The 21,004-nt window shown below is 36.5% G+C and overlaps 1 protein-coding gene across 1 annotated transcript; it reads left to right on the top strand.

Moving 5' to 3' along the window:
• The first annotated feature begins 263 nt into the window (after positions 1-263).
• On the top strand, positions 264-12,984 carry LOC148950302 (putative E3 ubiquitin-protein ligase UBR7). The gene is made up of 2 exons (XM_089091546.1): positions 264-416; positions 12,763-12,984. Exons 1-2 carry the CDS (start codon positions 264-266, stop codon positions 12,967-12,969), a joined length of 360 nt encoding a protein of 119 aa, XP_088947672.1. The 3' UTR covers positions 12,970-12,984.
• The last annotated feature ends 8,020 nt before the right edge of the window (positions 12,985-21,004 follow it).

The raw sequence follows: 21,004 nt of genomic DNA, 5'->3' as shown, positions 1-21,004 counted from the left end.
TAGAAGGTTCTAGAACTAGTTCTGCCTGGTATATTAATCTAAATTGTTGCTTGATCTGAGCAGAAGAATAGTAATAATTTATTACACTGCTAGGCAATTTTTTCAACTGTGTGAAATGTGGAAAGCTACCTTAGCTGTTCCAAAAACATACCAGATCTACTTTGCTCCTGGTTATTTGAACATGAACGTTTTTAGACCATTTCTATTCTACGTTTTGTTCTAATCCTAATGCTGCAGTATTTGTATTTAATTTTCAGTCAGAGATGTCAAGTTTAGATGAAACTGTAATTGTTGATGATGGAACTACTCAGGATAGTGTTACAATGGTTGATGTTCTGAGATCCCAACAAGAATTAGAAGATAATGCAAATGCGGTTCTTGGTGCATCTGATCCAGCTAATTGTACATATTTTCTGGTAAAATATCTTTATTTTTATATTTTGTCAAGCTTAACATCAAATTTACAATAACATATTTGTATATATTTTATACTTCACATGTATGTTGCAAGATAATCAGTCTTAAAATAGTTAGACTAAATATAGAACTTGAAAGTTTTTAAGAGATGGGTTAAGTCAATCATTGAGTGTGACTTTGCTTGATTGCTTGACTAAGTTTCAAACCTAAATTCTTATTCTATAACTGACCAATATACAAATGAGACATCTAGGTTCAAATTTTTGCAATAAGAGAATTGATTTTTAAAAAATCTAGTTTAATAACCTTATGATATGTTTGAAGATAAAATTTTACTGTGTAAGAAAATTTAAGCTATGTATAGAGCATCCGTGTAATCATATAGCGGCAGGAAGGATGGGGCACATAGACAGGGAGTAGGGCTCGTGATGAATAAGGAAGCTGCTAAGTCTTGTTTAGGCTTATAATAATAGAATACTAATTGCTCATTTTATGACTAAAAAGTTCAGAGTATCAGTTATGGTAGTATACGCCCCTGTAGAACCAACTGACGGAGATACTAGTGATTCAGACGAATTTTATTTACAGTAACAGGAGCAAATAGAAAGGGTTCCAGGTAGAAGTACGATGTTATTACTGGGATATTTTAACGCCCAGGTCGATAGAAATAGGGATAGATGGTATCCTAGCCTAGGTAAATTTGGTGTAGGAAAAGAACACAGTAATGGATACAGACTTTTGCAATTTTGGTATAACAATCTAGTTATAACCAATACGGTGTTTGGTCATACACTGGCTCATAAGTTAACATGGTATTCACGTGATGGTCAAACAGCAAACCTTATTATGTTATAGTAAACCGAAGACTGGCAGGATCAATACAAGATACTAGGGTATATAGGAGTGCCGTTATTGATGTTAAAAGTAAAGATCACCATCTAGTAGTGTCAAGGGTTAATTTAAAGCTGAAATATCGGAAGGTTAACTACCTCCCGGGAAGCTATGATGTTGTTTGACTCCAGGATGAGAATTTGAGAGAACCTTTCCAGGAACAGTTGAATACTAAACTTGTGAGTTTAAAGTTTGATAATGTGGAAGCTCGTTTGATTAATTTTAGAAAAATAATTTGTGAAGTTGCTGAAGGTGTCTTAGGGAAGAAAGCTAGGAGTGCAGCTAAGAACATAAGTGAAAAAGCTTTATGGTTAATAGAAAGAAGAAGGAGCTTGTACAAGAGTTATCTGAGTGATAGATCATTTGAAAACAAAAGGAATGTAGAGAGAGTGGAGACAGCATTAAAATATGAACTAAGGAGGTGTGAAGTGGAGGCCATGGATAAAATTGCCGAGGATCTGGAAGATGCAGCTAGACTGAATAATAGTAAAATATTGTATTGGTGTGTTAACAAATTGAGAGGGAGTATTCAATCCGGGCTTGGCCCAGTTAAAGATAGGAATGGGGCCGCAATTAGCGATAAGGAAAAAAACTAAAGAAAGATGGGCCGAACATTTTGAGAATTTGCTTAACCGAGATAGAGTTGCAGGAAAAGATATAGAGGAAAATGAAAAAGTTTGTGATACCTTGGATGTGAAGGAAGATTTGTTTTGTGAGGAGCAATTACCGACAGTACTAAAAGGATTAAAAAATAATAAGGCTTCAGGTGCTGATAGTGTGGTAAATGAGTTTCTCAAATATGGTGGCTCTTAGGTTAGAATTAAGTTACTGAAGATTATGAATACGATTTCTGAAAAAGGGGAAGTACCTAACGATTTTAGGAAAATCTCTTTATAAGAAAGGTTATAAGAGTGAGTGTGGTATTTATCGAGGCTTTAGTCTGGTCCTCGTAGGTAGTAAATTACTTAGTAATATGATACTTTTTAGACTGAGAGATGCCGTAGACAAAGTTTTGAGAGAAGAACAGTGCGGTTTTAGAAAAGGGTTGCTGAAGAGTAAGCAGGGTTGTGTTCTATCCTCCTTTATATGGATTATTTTGATGGACTTTGTTTTAAGGAGCACAGGAAAGGTAATGGGAGACCACAGAATTAAATGGGGAGGGAAAAGTCTCCTGGACTTAGATTATGCTGATGATTTAAGCATCCTAGATGAAAGTTTGAGCAAAATGAATGTAGTTTAAGAGGTTTTGCAAGTTCAGGGTGCTAGAATTGGTTTGAAAATTAATGTTAAGAAGACTATGTCACTAAGGCTAGGAATAAGTGAAGATGAAGAGGTGACGTTGGGTAATGAAAAGATTGATCAGGTGGGCAGCTTCACTTACCTTGGTAGTATTATAAGTAAAGATGGTGGGAGCAGTGAAGTTGTTAAAAGTAGAATAGCCAAGGCTTATGGTGTTTTTTCACGGTTAAAAAAAGTTTGGAAGAATAGGAAGATATGTCTGCAAACCAAGATTAGATTTTTGGAAGCTACAGTGATGACAGTGGTCAAATATGGCTCTGAAGCATGGACGCTCCGAAAAGCGGATGAAGATTTGCTAGATGTTTTCCAGAGAAATTGCTTAACGATTGTTCTGGGTACCCGGTTGACTGACCATATTTCAAACAATAGGCTATACGAAAAATGTGGTTCAATACCACTCTCTAGGGCTATAATGAAAGAAAGGTTGAGGTGGCTAGGGCACGTTGTGCGGATGAAATTTAAAGGAAATGTGAACTTCGTGGGCGGGTGTAAAAAGGGAGGCTTTGAATAGATTGGGGTGGAGGAGGAGCGAGCGTAGCTGTGTTGGCCTCAGGCGGCTTGGTGCTTCGGTGAGTCGTTAGTAGTAGTAGTAGTATATAGTGGATAGGGGGTATTTTTATGATTGGCGGGGCGCAAGATAAGTTGAAATCCCAGTTGGTAAACCTAGTTAAAACCTAGTATTAAAAGCCTTATGATATGTTTGAAGATAGAAATTGAAGTGTAATAAATATTTGCCACACCAATAAATTAATCGTTAGGCTGTGTATGGAGCATGACTATAATCATACAGGGGAGAGGTGGTATTTTTATGACAGGAGGGGGCAATAGACAAGTGGATATTCCAAATTTTGAAGCCCTGAACCCTGAAGTTGGAAACAAAATTTTACAAGAAAGCTCATAAACTTTCAAAAACTAAAGTAAGAACAACATTTATAATGCAACAAGTTCAACCAACCTATTGTGAATTATTTTTTACTTTAATTTCCATCTTCTTTTTAATGCAAATCTTTGATTTCCCTATTGTCAGTGTAGTTAAAAATTCCATGATGCATTAAATTCTTTATGGCAATGAACACTAAGTAAAGAGTAACCCTTTTCAACATTAACTGTGATATTAACTTGTATTTTTTATGCAGAATTACCTATCCAGGGTTGAGATTTCATCTTTTTTGTTTTGTATTCCAGGTCAATTTTTTCCCATTTTGCCCAGTAGGATGCTGCTGTGCGAACGAGTTGTTTTGAAAAAATTTTCCTTCTTGAATCAAATGTATCAATTTCTATATCTCTCTAATAATATTTTATTTATAATTCACTGTTAAGTATAAGTAAAAGTTGGCTAAAGAAATGCTCAGAAAAACAGCTAAACGAAAATTTAAAAAAATGTAATCAGCTTGGTGAAAAACGTGGGAAGAAACCATGAAATGGTCTCCAAAATACCTCTTGGAAAGCCCCTCTTGTAGCAAAACCAGCTTTGCTCTTATATCTGAAGCATCCAAATTGTACACAATTTTTCTATTCTTTTACCCTAGGGACAAATACAGTAAAAAATATTAAATGTCAAAATATAATGTAAAAAAAACTTGAACATCATTTTGCCAAAATCGGAAACAAACCAGATAAAAATAATAGAGCGGCTACAGTTGATCAAGTAAACCTTTGCTAGTGCTTTTACGGTTGTGTTACTCCTTTTAGCAGCAATCTTTGGGTGCCATTTGAAAAGTGACCCCCATCACCTCTCCCTTAGATTTTAAAAAATATGCTTCCACTTCCCCCTACATTTTTGTGAATAGGGGTCCCTGGTTGCATCGTTCCATCGAGCTGTCTGAGACCAACACACCTGCAAACGCTTCTGCATCACCTTGATCTTCTAGGTCTTTGCTCTTTACAATAGTGGTACTGTTTACTCTTAACAGAGAGAGAGGTCACAGTAGGTTAAGTACGCCTATATATTTGCTAACGTTTTGTGGCTATATTTACTTTTATTAGCATCAAGTTTTGACTGCCAAATCTGGAGTTAAAGCTTAGCCCCAGAAATCATGGGTGAACAAAATGGCCAGAAATCATTTGTAATCGTGATTCCCAACCACTTGAGAGATTCAATGTGGCTTTATATTGATGAAATTTTATTATTCAAGTGTACAGTCTGTGAGTAAAATTTTGGCTTGTAACATAGGTATAATGAGAAAACCTGAGCATGTTTTCCTTCCATTTGTCCTATACTTTTTTATTTTCCCCTTTGTCTATCCATATAGATTGTGCTGTAGTAGCATTTGGCTTGGTACATTTGCTTCCAATGTCCAACCTATACGAGTTCTACAAAACTAAGCTGTTTATTTGTGGGTTGGCCTACATCCCTGGAATTTTGTATGGAATTTCTGTGAGCAAATAAGGATACTACCAGCTTGTGGAGTAGGAGAGTTTGTTTATTTTTAGGATTTTACAAATCTTTTTTTTAGGATTATTTTTTGTTATTTTATTATATAAAATAAAAGTTTATTTTTAGGATTTTACAAAGTTTATTATGAAAGACTTTACAAATCTTTCCTGTTTTGATATATTAGCAAATTTGATATCCCTGGTCTATGATTATGACACTCGACCTTTGCAGAGATTAATACTTCATTGGTTGTTTCGACCTGGTTGACGTTTTCTGTGCCTCTTAGGGTGATTAGAAGATGGAATCATCTTGATCAGTATATTAAAAATATTAGTGATATTTCTTTATTTAAGAGATCAATTAGAGAAATCCTGTTTAGTAAACACAAATTGTAGTTTTAGTTGTCTTTTTTTGTGGTGGAGGGGGTAAGTAAATAATTTTATAAACAAATATGACCTTTTGGGGTATGATCATAGTAGTACAGTTGAAATTGTTCAGTTGTAAGGTTTGTGGTGATGATTAGGAAGTGCGATTTGTATTAGTTGTTTTGCTATTTATTTTGTCTTGTATTATTTTAGCGTATTTTAGCCACACAACCCCACCCCCCTCGGGCAAGTTTTTCACTTCTCGGGGTGGTTGTTAATGCTTATGCTGTTGTTTGATAAATATCAAACAGAGATATAAATATCTCTCTCTCTAAAAATAGAACATATATAAAAAATTATATAACTGAGCAATAAACTATAAATAGATAAACAGTGAAAGAGGTGGAATCAATTTTCTTCCATATCAGAGGCAACGCTGTAGCGTTGCCTATAGTAAAGGCCATACGGCTCCAATGTTTTATTATTATTATTTATTTATTTATTCATTTTTTTCCCAGAGGCACTTCATATGGAAGGGGTCGTCGTAAAAACTTCAAAGGGGTTCATTCGACTTGAAATCGAGAGTTCTAGGACTCTTTGCAGTGGTCTAAAGTGATTAGCGGGCAACGAGCCCCCCACGCCCATCATTACCCCAAGCACATCCAATCAAAATTTTGAGATAGCCATTTTGTTCAGCGTAGTTGATTTCCGGTTAGAAAATATGTTTTTGAGGAGGAAACTCCCCCACAACCCTCAGGGCAAGGGTTTTAAGTTATGCCCTGGGGGCATATAAAGTTTTTATAGAAGGCGTTGTCGTAGAAACTTCAAAACATGCTTATTCGATTGGAAATTCAAGGGCTAGTACCCTTTTTAATAGTCTAAAGTGATTAGAGTGTAGCTAGCCCCCCCCACGCCCATCATTTCCCCAAATACATCCAATCAAAATTTTGAGATAGCCATTTTGTTCAGCATAAATGATTTCCTGATAGAAAATATGTTTTTGAGGAGGACACTCCCCCACAACCTTCAGGGCAAGGGTTTTAAGATATGACCTGGGGGCATATAAGGTTTTTATTGAAGGCGTTGTCGTAGAAACTTCAAAACAGGCTCATTCGATTGGAAATTAAAGAGCTAGTGCCCTTTTTAATAGTCGAAAGTGATTGGAGTGTAAATAGCCCCCCTCCCCCCCTCCCCACGCCCATCATTTCCCCAAACACATCCAATCAAAATTTTAAGATAGCCATTTTATTCGGCGCAGTTGATTTCCAGATAGAAAATATATATTTGAGGAGGATACTCCCCCACAACCCTCAGGGCAAGGGTTTTAAGTTATGCCCTGGGGGCATGAAAGGTTTTTGTAGAGGGCGTTGTCGTAGAAACTTCAAACAGGCTCATTCGATTGGAAATTAAAGGACTAGTGCCCTTTTTAATAGTCGAAAATGATTGGAGGGCAACTAGCCCCCCCTCCCCACGCCCATAATTCCCCAACACACATCCAATCAAAATTTTTAGATAGCTATTATGTTCAGCGTAGTTGATTTACAGACACAAAATATGTTTTTGAGGAGGACACTCCCCCACAACCCTTTGAGCGAGGGTGTTAAGTTATTGCCTGGGGACATATAAGGTTTTTATAGAAGGCGTTGTCATAGGAACTTCAAAACATGCTCATTCAACTGGAAATTAAAGGGCTAGTGCTCTTTTTATTACTCGAAAGTAATTGGAGTGTAACTGGCCCCCTCCCCCCCACGCCGATCATTTGCCCAAACACATTTAATCAACTTTTTGAGATAGCCATTTTGTTCAGCGTAGTTGATTTCCAGATAGAAAATATGTTTTTGAGGAGGACACTTCCCCACAACCTTCAGGGCAAGGGTTTTAAGATATGACCTAGGGGCATATAAGGTTTTTATAGAAGGCGTTGTCGTAGAAACTTCAAAAAAAGCTCATTCGATTAGAAATTCAAAGGGATACTGCCGTTTTTAATAGTCGAAAGTGATTAGAGGACAACTAGCCCCCCCCCCCACCCCGCCCATCATTCCCCCAAACACATCCAATCAAAATTTTGAGATAGCCATGTCGTTCAGCATAGTTGATTTCCAGAAATAAAATATATTTTTGAGAAGGGCAATCCCCCACAACCCTCAGGGCAAGGGTTTTAAGTTGTGCTCTGGGGGCATATAAGGTTTTTATAGAAAGCGGTGTCGTAGAAACTTCAAAAAAGGCTCATTCGATTGGAAATTCAAAGGGCTAGTGCCCTTTTTAATATTCAAAAGAGATTGGAGGGCGACAAACCCCCCTCTCACGCCCACATTGTCCCCAAACACATCCAATCAAAAGTTTAAGACAGCTATTTTATTGAACGTAATTTTAAGTTCTGAAAATTAGGTCTTGGAGGATTACCACTCCCCCACAGCCCTCGAGGCGCGGGTTGTAATTTCAGGATTCTCCAAATCCTTCCCATTATTTCTTATGGAAGGGATGCTCGTATAAACTTTGGAGAGGTCTCATTTGACTGAAAATTGAAAGTTCTTGTTCACTTTTTAAGATTCAAAAGAGATTGGAGGGTGATTACCCCTCCCTCCTCCACGCCCTAAATATATCAGATAAAAATTTTGAGATAAACTTTTGTTAAAATAGTTCAAAGTTCTGATAACAAAAACTCCGGTGTTGACACAGCCCACCAGGGCCCGGGGGTAGGCGTTGTAAGTTATGCCCTGGGGCATAACTTATGGGAAGGGGGTTTGTGTGGGAAGAACACATAGGAAATCTATTATAATTATCCAATTATAAGGTTAAAATACATACTCTGAGATCGATGTAGAATTGCTTTGGCACACAAAATCCTATTAAGGTCAATTCCAAACAGTCGTGATACCTTTGTGTCAGAAAATGAAATGGTCTAAACCCCCTTATTGGAGCTATTTTTTCAATCCATTCATTGTTGTCAATCGCTGTCCACAAGTTATGCAATCTTTCTATTGTTCATATATAAGGTTTTTATCAAAGAGGTAATCGTATAAACTTTGAAAAAAGCCTCATTTGATTTTAATTGAAATTTTTAGATTAGTTTTCTGAAGTCAATAATATTAAGACAGTAAGTACTCCCCCCCCATGCAATAAAAACTTGAAAATTTTTGCGGTCAAAAACGAAAAAAAATAAATTAAAAAAAAACTTTCAAAAAACGAATTTTTTATAATAAAAGTAAAGGCCATTTTAAATTTAGGCTCAGTAGATACAAAATACCTTTTAAAATTCAAACTCAAAACGACCAGACATTACCATTAAAGAATAAATGAAACCGAAAACGAACAAAAATTAGATATACAATCAAAGGAAAAAACATACAGCAAGAAATAATATAAATGAATAAATAGGTCTTAAAGCGAGCAATGCTTGGATTGAATATGAAAATAAAGCTTAAAACAAAAACAAAATATTTTGCTATTAAAGTATAAATGAAACTTAAAACGAACAGAAATTAAATAACAATCAATGCGAACAAACATACAATATTTATTAATGTAAATGAATAAATAAATCTTAAAACAAGTGAAACTTAAATTGAATATGCAAATCAAGTTTGAATCGAATAAAAATAACTACAAACAAGAGCTTGGGTATCGCCTCACTGCAGAAGCATAAAACCTACTGCGTCATTGGCGCTTTACTGAAAACGGATTATATTACAAATGTTTTCTTTTGTACTTAATATTGAAAATAAATATTAAAATTACAGTAAAATTTTGAACTGATGAGCTTTAAGCAATTAACATCATTATGCATCAAATATTTAGTTTAATTTGTTAGTTCTTTTCAAGATTAGTCAAGACAAAAATAGTTTCACTACAAACAAAATTTGGATACTGCCCCCTTCTTTAACTGTAAAAACCTAAAGCCTTCTGCGTCATTGGTACTTCACTGAAAATGAATTACTCGTATATTACATATTTATTATTTTCCAGTTCTTACAGCATTGAAAATGAAAATAAAATTACAGTGAAAAAAATATCTTGAACTGATGGATCTTTCAACAATTAATATCATTATATATCTAATATTCAATTTGATTTTGTTTATACTTTCCAAGACTGTTCAAGACTCATATAGTTTTGCCATTTTTTTTAACTCTGCCATTTTTTCTAACTAATCGTGTTGGTTTGTTATGATAACATTCTATGGCTTCTAGGCATTTCTAATTGAGCGGAAAACTGCACCTCAAACTTTGTGGAACATGCATTTTCTTGCATGAAACACCAAAATATGATAAAATGTTAAATTTCAGAGAGTTCCACCACTCGCAAGCAGTGCCATTTGTATTTTTGAATCCGCATGGTCAATTTAAAGAGTGATTGGTAGGCTAATTCTCGTAGCAGTCTCATTCCTTCGTGGTATGATTTACACTTTTAACACCTGGCGTCCGGAATATCATATAATCTACCAAGCATACAACTACCCCAAATCAGTATGAATGAATAAATGAAACCCAAAACAAACCAATATTAAAATAAATGTTAGAGTAAAACTCAAAACGAGCATAAATTAATATGAGTAGGGTTCAAAACCCCTATGCTTTCTAAAATTCAGAATATAATTTGTATTTTACTGAAAATAAATTCAAATGAGTTTACTGAAAAAAAATGTGCATTGTCAATTTAATATACATATGCTGATATTTATTCCCTAAAATCTTAATTAATGAAAAAATTGTTTTCATTAAAGCGCCAATGACGCAGTAGGTTTTATGCTTCTGCAGTGAGGCGATACCCAAACTCTTGTTTGTAGTTATTTTTATTCGATTCAAACTTGATTTTCATTTTCAATTTAAGTTTCACTTGTTTTAAGACTTGTTTATTTATTTACATTAATATATATTTTATGTTTGTTCGCATTGATTTTTATTTAATTTCTGGTCTTGTGAGGTTTCATTTATGCTTTAACAGAAAAATGTTTTTGTTCGTTTGAAGCTTGATTTTCATATTCAATCTAATCATTACTTGCCTTAAGATCTATTTATTCATTTATACTACTACTTGTGGTATTTTTTTTTGATATGATTTTTAATTTAATTTCTGTTCATTTTGGGTTTCATTTATTCTTTAATAGTAATTTCTGGTCGTTTTGAGTTTTTAATTTTAAAAGGTATTTGTATCTGCTGAGCTTAAGTTTAAAATGGCCTTTACTTTTCTTTGAAAAACTTATTTTTCGGAAATTTTTTTTAATTAATTCAAAGAAAAGTTCAATAGTGTAGAGAGAAGAGGCAACCAAATGAAGAGAATCATGAAACCTCATCTGGATGTGATTAATTGGAAGAATGTTATCCACGTAGACTTGATACAAGACACTAGAATTCAATCAAAAATGATAGGTCACTCGGTATGTTAGACACACAAGCCCCCCCCCCTCATAGTCTCACGTCTTACCTTACATGATTTAGCTAATTTGAAAAGAAGTCCATTATCGATTTTAAGACAGAGGAAAGAATTACCAAGATGATTATTTAGGATATGAATAACAGACAAATTAGTACCATTGGAGACCAGAGAATAAAGAGGTTGACCGTGCACAGCAGAGTCAATAGCATTGGACAAATTAAGAGTGCATATATACTAGCCACCACCTCTTTTTAGAACTTGCTCTAAAAGAGAAGAAAGAACCATATGGGTATGCTGACGAATTAAACCCCTCTGGAACCCAATCTGATTGGTCCTAAAACTAATATCATAATTTAGGCAGTAAAAAATTTAGACACTCAACTCTACCTCATAGAACTGATAGACTATTTGAACTACCCTTAGTCCATGCCTATCAACCTTTGTTCTGACCTAGGATGGATGAGACTATCTATCAGCAAGTGAAATGACATCATTTTTATGCAATTCTGAAAAAAGGATTTTGCCAGCTTTGCCTCTCACTCAGACTATCTGTCTTGGCTTTTTTCCTTCTTTTTTTTCAATTAGTCATGGCTCTCAACTTTTTCATCACAGTCCACCTAGTTCATGTTAATTCAAGAAACTGTTATAGAGCTTTACAAGCAACAAGAAACGGGTCATTACCTTGCTTCAAAATATGGCTGACTGTACCACACAAGAAGCTAGCCAGAACTATCAAGCAACAAAGTGACATTTGAGAAAGCACCTGCAAATGGGACAACAGTGGGCTTCAAACACCAAGCATATGGTTTTGCTAGCATTTTTAAATCAGTGAACTTAGATTTCAACTGTAAAGGGGCTTTACGCACGGTATTAACAGACACAGGTATAACTTGACGCCAAGAAATACTCGAGTATGATATGAAAATATGTCTGTAGTGTTTTATACTTAGGGCTTCTTTCAGTATCACAAATTTGTCCCAAATTTGGTGCATCTCCTTCATCTCATATCTGTGGTCTGTGGTGCATCTCATGTCTTGAGGCAGAATTCAGCCCACTGTTCCGCCAATTTCAACTTGGGGTCAGTGTGCCAAATACGCTTACAAGCTCCGATTTTCACAGTTTCTCTGGGTAAAGATTAAAGATATGATTGTTTCATGGTAGCAAAAAAAAAAAAAAAAATCTGAGCATAAAATCAACTCAGCTCAGACTTAGCATCAAACAGGTAACTCCCAATTGAAGTGAATGATATGGCACACAATTCAGGCATAGTGACATAGCGAGGGATGAAATCTATATGATAATGTTTGCAAAATCCTAATTGCTTTGCTGAAACCATTTTTTACTTTGGTTCCTTGGGCATGTAAAATTTCACATGCAATTACTGCCTAAAAAAAAATTGGCAAGTGACGAGTATTATGGTTATGAGTATGCACATGAACAGAAGAAGTTTAAAAACAGGGCGTGCAGAATACTTGGTCTAAATTGGAAACACTACCAGGATTGTTGATATAAATATATTTGTGAGATTATTCACAGAATCCAGAAGAATAATTGGTTATAATAGAGTTACAATAAATTTCCCAAAAGTTAAAACTGTCTCCAAAAAGCAAAATTGGGCCCCATCTGGCAATTCTGATCCTGTTCTTCTCCTTGACCTTTATTACTTTTTGTGTTAATCTCTATTCTGGCAAGACCACTTAAATGCCTACACTTAACGCCCACAAAAATTAGGTTAGCAAATGAACTAGGAGAAAATGCAGTTTCATCGTATTTCAATTCCTACACGTCTCAATAGTTCTGATTGCTACAGGAATCTTAGGTCGTTTAATAGATGCATTTCTCCGAATATAAGAGATTTAGGATGAGTTGGTTACTCTTAAAACTAAATTTAAATTTATATATCAGTATATCATCGTCATTACTTGCTTCTCCTTGTGTGTAATTACAACAATTTTTGTACTATATTGATATTCATTGAAATTAGTTTTGTTTTTCTTGTTTTTTATTACGCTTGAAAAAGCTTTTTTTCTTTTTTAGGGTTATTTGGGACGTCAAGCCCTATATTCTTGCCGCACATGTTTAACCTCGTCACATGAAAGAGCTGGAATATGTTTAGCCTGCAGTCTTAACTGTCACGATGGCCATGAATTAGTTGAATTGTACACAAAGAGGAATTTCCGCTGTGACTGTGGAAACTCAAAGTTCCTGAATTTTACTTGTCAATTAATGCCAGTATGTATTTAAATCTTGTTTAAAGTCAGCGTGCATTCGTCGATAATGTTTGTCGTTAAAAACGAAATTCTCATACCTAACTCAATCCAGTTATACTATGTTGTTGAAGAAAAAGCACCCTCACTGTCCCTACTTATAGGGCATTACCTTAAGGCTAGGGCTGGTAGGCATTGCTCTAGCGTTGGGTTCATGCACCCTTCTAGGACAATAGTTCTGTACTAATTAATTTTGTGTGTATTTCTGTACAATTATCTAGTATGACAAATATATAAAGAAGCATTTTAAAAAAAACGTATAGCCTGTTTTAAAGGGGGTGAAGTTCGTTTTTTAAGATTCGAAGGGTTGTGGATCTGAGGCAATGTTTGGAATTCTTGTGAAAAATTTATCGTTTCTACTGATTTTTTTTCGAAAGATTCATTAAATGTAAACTCACTGTTATAAAGCCATGTAATAAAGCTGTTGTAGAGTCACTTGAAATACCGTTAACAGCTCACGATTTACTGTTGATAATGATTTTTTCAGTAGATAAATATATTTAAAATAATATATAGCTATTGTTCTTTCCAATTATGTAGGGAGCTAAAATAGCAGGCTTTTTTTTTTTTTTTTTTTTTTTTTTTTTTTTTTTTTTTTTTTTTTTTTGCTGCTTTGTATAGAGAGAGTTGTTGTAGAAACTTTAGAGGGGGCTCATTCTATACGAAATTGAAGTTTTAGTCCTCATTTTAACCAGTCCTGCTCTTCTGATCCTTCTAGCAGCCCCCCATCCCCCAAGAATCCGATCAAAATTTTGAGTTAGCCATTTTGTTCAAAATACTTAAAAAGTCCAGTAACCATGCATGCCTCCAAGATGGCATGACCTCTGATGCCCTTGGGACAAGGGCTCCAAGTTATGCAAGTTTCCGATTCTTTACACGTAGGTTTGTTGTTGGGAAAGGGGAGTATGTGTTTGAATTAAATCAAACCTTCCAGAGCTGTTAAGGGGATGTTCTATTAATATTTGTCTGTATTAAAGGTTGTAACATGATGGAGGCTCAGTCACATAGAAGCCCAAAAATGACTTAGATTTTAAGTCCAATTTTATTTGAATAATATTGCACGTATCTATCCATCCAAAGTTCTATAGTAGCCTATATTTATTATTAAATTTGTTGCAAAATTTTCTCCAAAACATAAGTAACAAGCCAAAATCTTGATTCTTAAGGAGAAAACCACTAAAAGCTTTGAAAATATTCATTTTGTTTTCAAGTAAAACGAGAAGAAACTAATTAAAAAATTCCAAGAAGTCTGTCAAAGAAAAGTAAAGAGTTGCATTTAGCCTTAGACGAGCAGAAATAAAGTCAAATACTAATCCAAGCGTAAGACGAACATACATCGCTATCAATAAATAAATGAAACCCAAAACGAACAGATGTGAGTAGGCTAGCGCCTCCTATTATAGGCAGCGCAATAGCGCTGCCTAAGTAAAGAACGATGTTGGCATAATGTATTTTTTTTTTCTTTTTTTTTCATACCCGGGCACTTCTTATCGAAGGAGTAGTCGTAGAAACTTCGAAAAGGGCTCATTCGATTGGAAATCGGAATGGTTAGTGCGCTTTTTAATAGTAGAAATCGTTATGAGGGTATCTGGCCCCCCCCCCACTCCCATCATTCCCCCAAATACATCTAAAACAAATTTGAAAATTACCATTTTGTTCAGGGTAGTTGATTTCCAGATAGAAAATATGTTTTTGAGGAGGACACTCCCCCACAACCCTCGGGGCAAGGGTTTTAAGTTATGCCCTGAGGGCATATAAGAACGATGTTGGCACAATGTATTATTTATTATTTTTTTTCCTTTAGAGAAGGGCACTTCGTATCGAAGAAGTTCTCGTGGAAACTTTGAAAAGAGGTCATTCAATTGGAAATTGGAGTGGATTGTGCCCTTTTTAATAATCGACAGTGACTGTAAGGCAACTAACACCCCTTTCACGCCAACCATTTTCCCAAACACATCCAATCAAAATCTTGAGATAACCATTTTGTTCAGCGCAGTTTATTTTCAGATAGAAATTATGTTTTTTAGGAGGACACTCCCCCACAACCTTAAGGGCAAGGGTTGTAAGTCATGCCCTGGGGGCATATAAGGTTTTTATAGAAGGTGTTGTCGTAGAAACTTCAAATAACGCTCATTTAATTGGAAATTCAAAGGGCTAGTGCTCTTTTTAACAGTCAAAAGTGATTGGAGGGCAACTCTCACGACCACCATTTCCCCAAACACATCCAATCAAAATTTTGAGATAGCCATTTTATTCAACGTGGTTTTAAGTACTGAAAATTAGGTCTTTGAGGATGACAACCCCCTCACAGCCCTCAGGGCAAGGGTTTAAGTTATTCCCCGGGGGCATATAAGGTTTTTATAGAACTTGTTGTCGTAGAAACTTCAAAATGGGCTCATTCGATTAGAAATCGAAATGGCTAGTGCCCTTTTTAATAGTCGAAAGTAACTGAAAGGCAACTAACAGCCCTTCCACGCCCACCATTTCCCCAAACACTTCCAATCAAAATTTTGAGATAGCCATTTTGTTCCACGTAGTTTAAAGTTCAGAAACTTATACCTTTGAGCAGGACACTCCCCCACAGTTTTCAGGGCAAGGGTTATGTTATGCCCTGGGGGCATATAAGGTTTTTATTGAAATCTTTGTCGTAGAAACTTGAAAAAGGGTTCATTCGATTGGGAACTCAAAGGACTAGTGACCTTTTTAATAGTTGAAAGTGATTTGAGGGCAACTAACCCCCCTCTCACGTCCACCTTTTCCCCAAACACATCCAATCAAAATTTTTAGATTCCCATTTTATTTTACGTAGTTGAAAGTTTTGGAAATTAGGTCTTTAAGGATGACAACCCATCCCCCCCACAACCCTCTGGGTAAGGGTTTTAAGTTATGACCTATGAGTCTGTAAGTTTTTTATATAAAGCGATTAATTAAAAACATCAAAAAGGGCTCATTAAATTGTAGATTGTAATGGCCAGTGCCCTGTTCATAGTCGACAGTGATTGAAGGGCAACTAACCCCTCTCTCACGCCCACTATTTCCCCAAACACATCCAATCAAAATCAAGTGCAAATTTTGTTCTGGCCTTGGAAAGGCGTAGGGGTTTTGCGCCCAACTTATGTTAATTTCTGCTCGTTTTGAGTTTGACTCGGTTGTTTATTGTAATTTCTGTTTGTTTTGGGTTTCATTTATTTATCGATGCTGATTTGTGGTAGTCCATTGTTTGGTAGATTATTTGATTTTATTTTTGCTCATGTTTTGTTTAATGGAGTTCTTTACTTTTCTTTGAAATACTTATTTTGTGGAAAAAGTTTTTTAATTAATTTCTGTTCTTTTTATATTGACATAGTCTTTTCAAGGAAAAAGAAAACAATACTTTAAATCTTTTCGTTTTTTAAGGCTTTATAGTTTGGCCTGCTATTTGTATGCTGGAGAAAAATTTTCAGCAATTTTTAACAACATACACCCTTTTAAAAATCTAGACACAAATAGTACTGTTTAATTTAGTTTCATGCCTCCTCTAGTTGACTTGAAATGGAAAACTTGATATCATTCGAAAAAAAAAATCTGTTTACTTTCTTTGATAGCTTGGATACACTTACGCTATTTTGATTTGGTTAAATTTTAAGAACAGAAATGGGAGGGTGGGAGTGGAAGGGGGATTAGTTGCCCTCAAATCACTTTCGACTATTAAAAAGGGCATCAGCCCTTTCCATTTTCAACCAAATGAGCCCTTTTCGAAGTTCCCACGACAACTCCTTCGAGACGAAATGCCCTGGTCTAAACAACAACAACATCAAAAAATAATACATTATACCCACTTCGATCTTTACTATAAAATGTCAAGCCTTCCAATCACTTTCGACTATTAAAAAGGGCACTAGGCCTTTCAATTTCCAATCGAATGAGCCCTTTTGGAAACGACAACGCTTTCTATAAACACCTCATATGCCCCCAGGGCATAAATTACAGCCCTTACCCTAAGGTCTGTTAGGCTGGTTGTCATCCTCTAAGACCAAATTTCCAGAACTTTCAACTACGTTAAACAACATGGCTTTCTCAAAATTTGATTGCATGTGTTTGGGGAAATGGTGGGCGTGAGAGGGGTGTTAGTCCCCTTCCAATCACTTTCGATTATTATAAAGGGCACAAGCCACTCCAATTTCCAATTGAATGACCGCTTTTTGAAGTTTCTACGACAACTTCTTCGATACGAAGTGCCCTGCTCTAAAGGAAAAAAGTTAATAAACAATGCATTGTGCCAACATCATCCTTATATGCCCCCAGGGCGTAACTTAAAACCCTTGCCCTGAGGGTTGTGTGGGAATATCCTCCTCTTTACTTAGTCCCCGTTTCTTGTCTCGTTCTCGAGTGTCCCCGGTTTTTACTTAGACAGTGCGATCGTGCTGCCTATGATTTCTACAACAACTTTCTATATAAACCTTATATGCCTCAGGGCATAACTTATAACCCTTGCACTGAGGGCTCTGAGGGGGTTATCATCCTAAAAGACCTAATCTCCAGAACGTTCAACTACGTTGAACAAAATGGATATCTCAAAATTTTGATTGGATGTGTTTTGGAAAATGGTGGGCGTGAGAGGGGCGTTAGTCGCTACCCAATCACTTTCAACTATTAAAAAAGGTACTAGCCCTTTCAATTTCCAATTGAATGAGCCCTTTTGAAGTTTCTAAGACAACGCTTTCAATAAAAACTTTATATGCCCCAGGGCATAACTTACAACCCTTGCACTGAGGGCTGAGGGGGGAGGGGTTGTCATCCTTAAAGACCTAATTTCCAAAATTTTCAACTAAGTTGAATAAAATGGCTATCCAAACATTTTGATTGGATGTGTTTGGGGAAAAGGTGGGCGTGAGAGGGGGGTTAGTTGCCCTCAAATCACTTTCGGATATTAAAAAGGGTACTAGCTCTTTGAATTTCAATCGAATGAACCCCTACTCAAGTTTCTATAGCAAATACTTTAGTAATAACATTATCTGCCCCCAGGGCATAACTTCTAATCCTTTGCCTGAGGGTTTTGGGGGGATGTCGTCCTAGAAAATATGGTTTCTATCGGGAAATCAACTACGCTGAACGAAATGGCTATCTCAAAATTTTTATTGGATGTGTTTGGGGGAATAATGGGCGTGGGGGGGCTAGTTGCCCTCTAATCACTTTTGACTATTAAAAAGGGCACTAGCTCTTTGAATTTCCAATCGAATGAGCTTTTTTTAAAGTTTCTACGACAACGCCTTCTTTAAAAACCTTATATGCCCCCAGGGCATAACTTAAAACCCTTGCCCTGAGGGCTGTGGGGGAGTGTCCTCCTCAAAAACAGATTTTCTATCTGGAAATCAACTACGCTGAACAAAATGGCTATGTAAAAATTTTTTTTTGATGTGTTTGGGGGAATAATGGGCGTGGGGGGGCTAGTTGCCCTCTAATCACTTTCGACTATTAAAAAGGGCACTAGCTCTTTGAATTTCCAATCGAATGAGCTTTTTTTAAAGTTTCTACGACAATGCCTTCTTTAAAAACATTATATGCCCCCAGGGCATAACTGAAAACCCTTTGTTTGGGGGGATGATGGGCGTGGGGGGGGGGCTTGTTGCCCTCCAATCACTTTCGACTATTAAAAAGGTTACTAGCCCTTCGAATTTACAATCAAATGAGCCTCTTTTGAAGTTTCTACGACAGCGCCTTCTATAAAAAAACTTATTTGCCCCCAGTCACTTTCGACTATTGAAAAGGGCACTAGCCCTTTGAATTTCCAATCGAATGAGCCTTTTTTGAAGTTTCTACGACAACGCCTTCTATAAAAACCTTATATGCCCCCAGGGCATAACTTAAAACCCTTGCCCTGAGGGTTTGGGGGGAGTGTACTCCTCAAAAACATATTTTTTATCTGGAAATTAACTACGCTGAACAAAATGGCTCTCTCAAAACTTTGATTGGATGTATTTGGGGGAATGATGGTCGTGGGGGGGGGGGCTAGTTGCCCTCCAATCACCTTCGACTATTAAAAAGGGCACTAGAACTCTCAATTTCCAATCGAATGAGCCCCTTTCGAAGTTTCTACGACGAGTCCTTCCATACTAAGTGCCCAGCTCTAAAGAAAAAAAAAATAGTACATTGTGCCAACATCGTTCTTATATGCCCTTAGGGCATAACTTAAAACCCTTGCCCCGAGGGTTTTGGGGGAGTGTCCTCCTCAAAAACATATTTCATATTTTCTATCTGGAAATCAACTACGCTGAACAAAATGGCTATCTCAAAATTTTGATTGGGTGTGTTTGGGGAAATTATGGGCGTGGGGGGTGGGGGGTGGGGATAGTTGCCCTCCAATCACTTTCGACTATTAAAAAGGGCACTAGCCCTTTGAATTTCCAATCGAATGAGCCTTTTTAAAGTTTCTGCGACAACGCCTTCTATAAAAACCTTATATGCCCCCAGGGCATAACTGAAAACCCTTGTCCCGAGGGTTGTGGGGGAGTGTCCTCCTCAAAACATATTTTCTATGTGGAAATCAACCGCTGAACAAAATAGCTATCTCAAAATTTTGATTGGATGTGTTTGGGGGAATGATGGGCGTGGGTGGGGGGGGGGGAACTAGTTGCCCCCCAATCACTTTTGACTATTAAAAAGGGTACCAGCCCTTCGAATTTCCAATCGAATGAGCCTGTTTTGAAGTTTCTAACTTAACCCTTGGCATAACTTAAAACCAGGGCATAACTTAAAACCCTTGCCCTGAGGGATTTGGGGGAGTGTCCTCCTCAAAAACATATTTTCTATCTGGAAATCAACTACGCTGAACAAAATGGCTATCTCAAAATTTTGATTGGATGTGTTTGGAGGGAGTATGGGCGTGGGGGGGGCGCTAGTTGCCCTCCAGTCACTTTCGACTATTAAAAAGGGCTCTAGAACTCTCAATTTCCAATCAAATGAGCCCCTTTTGAAGTTTTTTACGACGACCCCTTCCATATGAAGTACCCTGCTCTAAAGGAAAAAAAATAATACATAGAACATTGTCCCAACATCGTTCTTATATGCCCTCAGGGCTTAACTTACAACACTTGCCCTGAGGGCTGTGGGGGAGTGTCCTCTAAAATATAATTTCTATCTGGAAATCAACTACGCTTAACAAATTGGCTATCTCAAAATTTTGATTGGGTGTGTTTCGGGAAATGCTGGGCGTGGAAGGGGTGTTAGTCGCCTTCCAATCACTTTCGACTATTAAAAAGGACACTAGCCACTCCAATTTCCAGTCGAATGAGCCCTTTTCGAAGTTTCTACGACAACTTCTTTGATACGAAGTGCCTGACTGAAGAAGAAGAAAAAAAAAACATTGTGCCAACACCGTTCTTTACTTAGGCAGCGCTATTGCGCTGCCTATGAAAGATCGATGTGTGTATAATGTATTATTTTTTTGTTGTTGTTGTTTAGACCAGGGCACTTCATATCGAGGGAGTTGTCGTGGGAACTTCGAAATGGGCTCATTCGACTGAAAATAGAAAGGGCTGATGCCCTTTTTAATAGTCGAAAGTGATTGAAGGGCAACTAATCCCCTTCCCTCGCCTACCCTCCCATTTGCCCATTATCTTTAAAAACTAAATGTTGCCTTAAGATTAAATCAAAATGCACTGTGTTAATGCTAATTCCCGATAAGCCATCTCAGCAGTATCCCAAGAACGACTGAGGGTATTATCTTCAGACTTTCGGGGCTGCTTCTGCTCTTAAAATTTAACCAAATCAAAATAGCAGAAGTTTATATAATCTATCAAAGAAAGTAAACAGATTTTTTTGCGAATGGTATCAAGTTTTCCATTTCAGGTCAACTAGAGGAGGTATGAAACTAAATTAAACACTACTATTTTTGTCCAGATTTTTAAAAGGGTGCATATTATTAAAAATTCCTGAAAATTTTTCTCCAGTATATAAATAGCAGGCCAAACTATAAAGTCTTAAAAAAAAAGATTTAAAGCATTATTTTCTTTTTCCCTGAAATGACTGTCAAT

Source organism: Artemia sp. Qi Xiang Cuo, chromosome 7 (assembly GCF_049724085.1).
Source record: "Artemia sp. Qi Xiang Cuo chromosome 7, ASM4972408v1, whole genome shotgun sequence".
Classification (NCBI taxonomy): Eukaryota; Metazoa; Arthropoda; class Branchiopoda; order Anostraca; family Artemiidae; genus Artemia; species Artemia sp. Qi Xiang Cuo.
Note: the sequence above shows the minus strand (reverse complement) of the source record. Positions and strands in the feature narration are given on the sequence as shown.